Here is an 8,316-nt window from a genome sequence, read left to right on the forward strand (position 1 = left end):
TGTGTGTGTGTGTGTGTGTGTGTGTGTGTGTGTGTGTGTGTGTGTGTATGTGTATGTGTATGTGGTGTGTATGCCACTGCATGAATGTGCAGGTCATTCTCTTCTTTCACCATGTGGATCCTGGGCATTAAACTTATGTGTCAGGCTTGGCCACAGGCACCTTTGCCTGCTGAGCCATCTTGCCAGCCCTAACCTAGTGGAAAGCTTGTGGTTTCCCTGTGTGTGGAGCCAGCAGTCAGTTGCTAATGGTAGTTCCTTAACAGCTTGATTATGGTTAAGACAGCGCTCCCTCTCTGTGCTTCTGTTTGAAACACTGTGTTTATTTGCTATTATATTTCAGTGCTGAAAATTCATGTTTTGTCTGAACTCTCAACTTGTAAAGACCCAGCCAGTGTGCTCATCTGTGTTTATTGGTTGATGTTGGCTGTAGGTGCCTCAGTGGAGAGAGAAGTTCACCAAGATGCTAAGCCTTCATTTTCTGAAGGAGCAGAGGGGTTCAGCCTTGGGAAAGACTGGTGCCCAGCTAGCTCACTCCAGTTACTTTTATTCAATCATTACACAGAATTAATTGGGACTAGGAAAAGTTCCAAGTACGAAGGTTATCTTGCTCTTGCTGCCCGTTAGAGCAGACATCCCACGCAAATCTCAGTCCCTTCGACGATGGCTAGCCATAATCAAAAGTGAGAATTCCAGGTCTGCCAGGAGTGTCTTAGGACCAAGGTCAGTACGCCTGCAAGCTCTCACATAGCACCAAGTGCAGACTCTCCAGAGAGACATTTCTTCAAGGCTCAAATAGTCTCAAGACAAGTTCTCAGCCTCTGCTGATGAACCCAAACATAGCAGAGGCTTTGCTGAGACGCTGCACTCAGCGCCAGACACAAAGGCTTCACTTTACACACCACTACATGGGTTTGTTGTTGTGGTGGTTGGTTGGCTGGTTGGTTGGTTTGTCAAGACAGGGTTTGTCTGTGTGGCCTGGCTGTCCTAGAACCTGCTCTGTAGACCAGGCTGGCCTGAACTCACAGAGATCTGCCTGTCTCTGCCTCCCACTTTGGGATTAAAAGTGCACCACCACCACCCACTTTGCCTGTGTGTTTTAAGGCAGAAGACCCGCCTAGGATTTTTTTCCCAGAAACACATTCTTAGGGTTTGTGGCAGCATCAGAAGGTTTGACCTCATTTCTTGTGCTTAGCTACCTATATCTGTCTATCTATCCATCCATCTGTCTATCTGTCTATTTATTTTTGGTTTTTCGAGACAGGGTCTTTCTGTGTGCCAGCCCTAGCTGTCCTGGACTGACTTTGTAGACCATACTGGCCTCAAACTCAACAGAGATCTGCCTGTCTCTGCTTCCCGAGTGCTGAGATTAAAGGCGTGTGCCACCATGCCTGGCTTGTTTGCAATGTTTAAACCAAACTTTATTTTTAATATGTTCCTGGAAAACTGCAAGCAGAAAACCTGTAGTTTTCCTCTTTTGACATGGCTGTCATCATTCACTCACCCTTGCTTAGTGCTTGGGGCATCTCTGGTAAATTGTATAGTAGTTCGTGTTTTAGGCAGGTGAGGGTAAGAACTGCTGAGTGGCACAGGAGGGACCACAGACTAGGCCTCTTCTAGCTTCCAGAGCCACCTGTCTACCAGGCAGACCCTTCCTACACCGTGTAACCCACTCCCCACCACCCCAGCCCCCACTCTAAGTCAGAGGGGGAAATACGTTTAGGGTAAAATTTAGCTGCATTCCAAGTGGTTAAACTCAGTCTACTCGCATTGAAATTATTCTCATTATCTGACCATTCCTCACAGAAATCTACTCAACCAACCTACGATTTTTAGCTTATGTGACCTTAAAAATGAGTTGACTAAATTTGGTGTTCTGCGTTTTTCCTCAGATCACTGTGCGCTGGAAAGAGCTGATCGATCCCAGGCTGATTATTGACCCTTCCAGTAGCATCTCCAGTAAATAACCTCTGACCTCGCCACCTCGCCGCCTACAGTTGTATTGTTTTGTGAATGTGACCATAGCCCGAAGTTTGAAAAAGCAAGATTAAACGTTGTTTGGACTTTTTGATATCTTCACTTTACCCTAGTAGGAAAAAAAAAAAAATCTACCTCATCATTTAGAGTAACAAGGGTGTTGTTTGTGGACCCTTATTTCCTTCAGGCTAAAGCCAGTAACCCAAGTGAAAACGTGACGTTCCCCGTGAGCAGACCAGTGTGGCAGTGTGCCTGGCTCTCTGCGACCGCTTGGCCACCAGTAGCGGTCGTCACGCAAGGCCATACATAGGAGTGTGCTGTGCATCTTGTTTTGTCTGTCTGTCTGTCTGTTTTTGTCTGTTAAGTCACATCTTAAAGTATTAAGGCATGTTTCTTGACTTAATTTTTTAACATGTGAGCTGTTCTGTTAAGCGTGGAGGAGCTCACGCATCCTAAGCATTGTATACTTGTCATCCTCCAGAGTTAGCGGAGTTGGCTAAGTTAAAGAACCCTTTCCTGTTTTTCCAGCTGTAAACTGGGACTTTCAGGGCCCGGTGCACTGGGTAGTGGGGAGACATCCTGGTTGTATTGTCTGGAGGAGCGCCGACCTCGCACTGCCAGAGGGCTGGCCACGAACCCCAGAGCAGGCTGGAGCAAGTGATCTTGCCGCAGGATGCCTGCAGCTTGGCTCGGTGTGCTAAAATGAGGATCCTGAACAGAGCCTTCCTTTTCTGTTATTATTCACCATAAAGCTAACGGCTGAATATAAACTGTGAAAATCGCTTTCTTTTAACAAAATCTCAGATCCCTCCTTCAGCTTTGCAAGTTTTTAAATAAAATCATACGGAACCCAGTATCCATTCTGTGTTGTCATGTTTGAGTACTGCAAACAGTTACCGTGGTTTATAATAATTTTCACTGTAAGGAGGCTTGCTTTGCAGCTGGGAGGCCACAACAGGAGGTTTGTAAGTTCAGGGACAGCCTGGGCCACGTAGTGCAACTGTGTCTTAACAAGAGTTAATTTTTTATGCTTTGACCCGAGTTTCTTGTCACAAAGTGTGGTTCAGCTGAGTTCCATGGACAAAGTGCAGATGCTGTCTAGTCTTACTCAGTGTAACAGGAAAGTGTGTCAAAGTGTAGATTTGCTGACTTGTGATCAGTGTTAGTCGAGAGCAGCTCAGCCCTCAGTGGGGGGTTTAGCAGTGGGGGGTTTAGCAGTGGGGTTCATGGAACGTGCTGTCTTTCCAGGGCTTGGAAAACAGATGGAGCTAAGTAGTCAATATTGACACAGCCCAGAAATGTTGAACTCAGGGTGTATTCAGATGTAATCAGCTTATGAATTGCCCTTCTCTGTATACTGATAGAGTATACAGAAAGATGATAAAAACTTACTTAGGGTTCATAAACAGCCCCCTGAAATTTAGGAAAATATGTCCAATGGGTTACAATTTGTCTTATGAAACTTTTGCTTTATTTGTATATACACGGCCATGTATGGAGTGGATTCCCCTATGAAGTATTTCTGTGTTTCTTTATAAAGGGCTGGGATGATGGCTTAATGTTTAGAAACATACTGGTCCTGAGTTCAAGTCTCAACATCTCTGTCTGATTGCCTTGAGTACTTTCACTCATGAGCACATCCCCACACACAGGCCTACACATCATTTAAAATAACACATCTTTTAAAAATAAATACTTTTGACACAGGATCTAACTATGTAGCCCTGGCTAGCCTGGAACTCAGAGAGATATCCTTGCCCCCGCCTCCCAAGAGTTGGGTTTAAAAATATGAGCCATCATGCGTGGCTAAAAATAAAATATATATATATATATATTTAGATTTATTTATTGTTTATACAGTATGCTGCCTGCATATGTGCCTGCAGGCCAGAAGGGGGCAGCAGGTCTCATTAGAGATGGTTTATGAGCCACCATATGGTTGCTGGGATTTGAACTCAGGTTCTTTGCAAGAACAGCCAGTGTTCTCAACCTCTGAGCCATTTCTCTAGTCTGAAAGTAAAATATTTAAAAGTCAAAATAAGATGGAGAGGAATAGGAAAGTAGAGACCTGGGCTTTTTATGCACACACACACACACACACACACACACACACACACACACACACACTTTTATGCTAAATGAATTATTTCTCGGTTACAAAAAGGAAAAATACCAGTGTGGCAGGATTGCAGCTGCATGGCAAAACCTGTATTACTATAAAGAAATGGACAAATTCCTTGAAAAACAACAGCACAAGGAACACAGGAGCAAATTAAAAATCTGATTTAAAAAATGTGTATGGGTGTTTTGTCTGCTTATATATCTGTACGTGATGCCTACAGAGGCCTGAAGAGGACACTATCTCTTGGAACTGGAGTAACAGACAACTGTGAGCTGCCATGTGGGTGCTGAGAGTTGAGCAAGAGCAACAAGTGCTCTTAACCACTGAGCCAACTCTCCAGATGCTGAAAATTGTCAAAGCAGCTGAAGAGACTGGATCCACTCACAGAGCCAATGAGATGGCTCAGCTGTCAAGAGCATCTGTGACTCCAGTCCCAGGGGATCCAGTGCCCTCTTCTGACCTCCATGGGCACCAGGAATACACGTGGTATGCGTACGTGCAGGCGTAACAATCACATGTATGAAATAAATCAAAAAACATGTTAAAAAGAAGCTGAATAGACCGTTCAATGCTTTATCTTGGAGAAAATTCCAGACCAAGATGCCTTCATCGAGCACTGACAAAGCAGAAGCTCTTTCAGGATAAAGGACAGTCTCAGCTCCCTTTTATGAAAGTGACATGACCCAGATAGCACTGCCTACAGAGATAATTTGATGAGTTTATAGACCACCAGCCCTCGGGAATCAAAGCATTGTGTCGTCTGGACGCTCAGCATCCGGCACCGGTGTGCTAAAGGTTTGTGTCCACAAGGTGGTGCTGTTGAGAGATGGAAAACTTTGGAGGCCGAGCGTCCCATCCTGATCAGCTTCCTGATTGATGAGTGCAGAGGTTTTGCTCTGCCAGGCATTCCTGCCTCTACGTGCTTCTGCACCACATATTCAAAGCAAGGGGATCGATTATACAGTAGAAACCTCAAAGCAGAGTCAAACTTCCTCCTTTCTTGCTTTTCTGTCATTTCTGGTATTTCATCATCTCATGAGATGCTGACTAAGTCGGGGAAAGACCAGCAACTCCTAACTGTGGTTGTAACTCAGTCTAGGCCTTGCCCAAACACACACAAAACCCTGGGTTCCATCCCCAACCCTGTATACACTCAGTGCAGCCACACATGTCTACATGTCTGTAATGGGAGGTGGAGGCAGGAGAAGCAGATGTCCGAGGTCATGCTCTGTTACACAGTGAGGTCATCCGGTGCTGTGGGAGACCCTGTTTCAAAAGATGGGAGAGGAGGAGGAGGAGCAGAGAAAGAAAGAAGAAAGATGAGATCAGTAAGGCGATCGCAATGAAGCCTGACAACAGGGATCTAGCCATGGAGTCCATGTGGTAAAAGACGAGAACCATCCCCCTCAAGTTGTCCTCTGACCTTACATTTATGCTGTCGCATGTCCATGCCGTAACATGGACACGGACACACACACTTTAAAAAATGTAAAGAAAAAAATTAGCAAGTTAATTAATTAATCCAATAGTATATAAAATGATAAAAACCTCACCCCTCATATCGTCCCAGGAGTGTTGGAGGACATTCTATTTGTACAACTGGTGATTCCCACCAAATAAAGTAGAAAAGCCACCTGATCGGTTCCTCGATCGAAACATGATCGTAGTTTGGGAATTAAAAAAAAAAAATGTTAAGAATTCTTTATGCTTGTTTTATGGTTAGGAATAATTTTGGTGGAAGCAGGAGGAATTTGAGGCCGGCCTGGGCTAAATCGTTAGAGTCTCCTTTTCAAAATTTGGGGAGGGTGGGAGTTTGTTTTTCAATATTTTGGGAGCATAGACAGGACAGCACATTAAAAAAATATATATCCTAAGCTGAGAGTCCTAGATTCTGGGACCTTGCCCCACCCATTCAGGGCTCTCAGTCTGTTACATGCCTATTGCTCAGGAGGTCGTAGGTCATGTGGACATCCCTGGCTTTTCTCTCTCTCTTAACCTTTGATCGTGTTAACTACACATTCTGGCATTACGTTATATCCCCTTTCTGGCTGTCTTTTAAATGAGAGCCGATGTTCTTCATAAGGATGTGAGGATTCAAAGGTGTGTGTTCAAACCACAGCTGAAGTTTAATGAGCCCTGCCCTGGTGAGAATAATAGATATTATATTTGCAGGCAAATGAGGCTTGGCCTACACCACCGACTTTCCCCAACCTCCAGATGCGGAGCAGGAGTCCTGTCAGGATTGCCAGGCCTCACGTCACATCGTTCCCTCTTGACCCAACTGGGTCCCATTTGACTTCGGAACACTGCTGGGCTGCAGATACCAGTTATGATGAATGAGAACACACCCTGCCAGCCAAGGGCAGGCCGTGGCCTCCCATCAGCCCAACTGTAAAGGTTGGAATTCATTACCACCTACGTATGATGTGTCCACGCCTCATCAGAAGCAAAAGGCAGGAGAGATATTCTGGGGGCTCCCAGATTCACAGGTGAGAAATGGGTGTCCTGGCTTCTCAGGACACTGCCCTTCAGTGCTACCTGTTTTAGAAGGCAATACTGTCTGGCTCCCAGCCCCCTCTGCTCTGCAGCAGGCCTGTTGTGTAGTGGTAGGTCGAAAGCAGGTCTCTGTGACTCTCTCCCCCTAGGAATTGGATAAACATGGAGTATGGCCCTCCCACTGACCTTCATTGTCCAACCAGTGTTTGTAACCACTCAGCCTAGAAAGAGAATTCCACATTCTATCATGATTCACCAGACTCCTCCAGACCCATGGTAATTAGCTTAGAGGTGGATTTTATAGTGTTTATTTCCTGGAAACAGCTTCGCTCCTCCCTTGGGAGGCAGTGTTTTGTAGTAGGAAATATTTGCCTTCTGGAACCAGATAGGCGGCGTGCCAGCGCCCATTGTCTTAGCCGGATTGCTCAGTTTCTCTAAGGTTGTTTTCTTCCTCTGTGATGATTGCGTCTACTTCAAAGGTCACTGTAAGAAGTCTCAGCACCTCACCCCAGCATCCTTCTGTCTCCTTCTCTTTTTCACGAAGACAACTACCACCAAAATATGAATGTGGATAGATGGGGAGATAGAAGTCTGGATGATGAAAATGAGGGGAAACAGCACTTAGAGTGTTGTTGAGTTCAGCAGTGCCAAGCTTGAATCCCAGCTCTGTCTGTGACAGTATCTCCACTGTCACCAGTAAAGACGGGTGTCGCACACGGCCTCCTAGGGCTTTGTGAAGATTTTTTTGATAATACACTATACTCGATTTGGCTGGCCCATAGTCGCTGTCTCATAAACAGCGGCCGCTAGATACCATGAGATACCTTGTCCTCCTGGCTGCCTAACCTTGTCATCCAAGGTAAATTCCCATAACTCTTCCAGAAGCTTCTCTTTGCCACCATTGTAGTTCCTACTGGATGATTGTAGCCTCCTGTCCACCCATGTGTGGACAGAATGGGGGGCTCACAGAACTAAAAACAAAGTAAGCCTAAATGAATGATTTTGAGAAAAAAATTGAAGCTCCAATATTGTGCGTACATATGTAAGAGAAAACATTTGTTAAATGTGGCAATTCCATATCCCAGGTGACTGAATTTTCTTTTTTGAAAATTGTACTTTCGGGTGGGCTTGGTGGTGCACGCCTTTATTTCCAGATCTTGGGAGGCTCTCGGGAGGCAGAGGCAGGTGGATAGATGTGAGTTCGAAGCCAGCCTGGTCTACAAAGCAAGTCCAGGACAGCCAAGGCTACACAGAGAAACCGCATCTCAAATAAATAAATAAATAAATAAGTAAACAAATAAACAAATGTGGTGTGTGTGGGGGGTCTTGCTACATAACGCAGACTGACCTTGAATTTGAGATTATCCTTCTGCTTCAGCCTCCCCAGAGAGCATTATGGGATTATAGGTGTGCCCCACCTCACCCAGTTTAGAAATACTGTAATCAATTGGGTGAGGAAATTCTGAAGAGACACTTGTGTAATCTATCAGATATTGAAACAGTGCACCCTGAGCCTGGAGAGACGGCTCTGTGGTTAAGAGCACTGTGTGCTCTCCCAAAGGAGCCGGTTTCAGTTCCCAGCACCCACATGGCAGCTCACAACTGTCTGTAATGCGGATTCCAAGGGATCTGACACCGTCACACTAATGCACATAAAAAAAATTAAAGAAATTATAGAAAGAAAGAAAGAAAGAAAGAAAGAAAGAAAGAAAGAAAGAAAGAAA

At 45.1% G+C, this 8,316-nt stretch overlaps 1 protein-coding gene across 1 annotated transcript in view; it reads left to right on the top strand.

Annotated features, from left to right (window-relative positions):
- Coil (coilin) overlaps positions 1–2,830 on the top strand; it is a 5,177-nt gene extending 2,347 nt beyond the window's left edge. The window contains exon 3 of the mRNA XM_055620195.1: positions 1,890–2,830. Coding sequence (XP_055476170.1) covers positions 1,890–1,964 — 75 coding nt within the window. The 3' untranslated portion in view covers positions 1,965–2,830. The remainder of the gene's footprint in view (positions 1–1,889) is intronic.
- Positions 2,831–8,316: the final 5,486 nt, after the last annotated feature.

The sequence above is a fragment of the Psammomys obesus genome, unplaced genomic scaffold (assembly GCF_907164565.1).
Source record: "Psammomys obesus unplaced genomic scaffold, mPsaObe1.curated_primary_1811, whole genome shotgun sequence".
NCBI classification, from domain to species: Eukaryota; Metazoa; Chordata; class Mammalia; order Rodentia; family Muridae; genus Psammomys; species Psammomys obesus.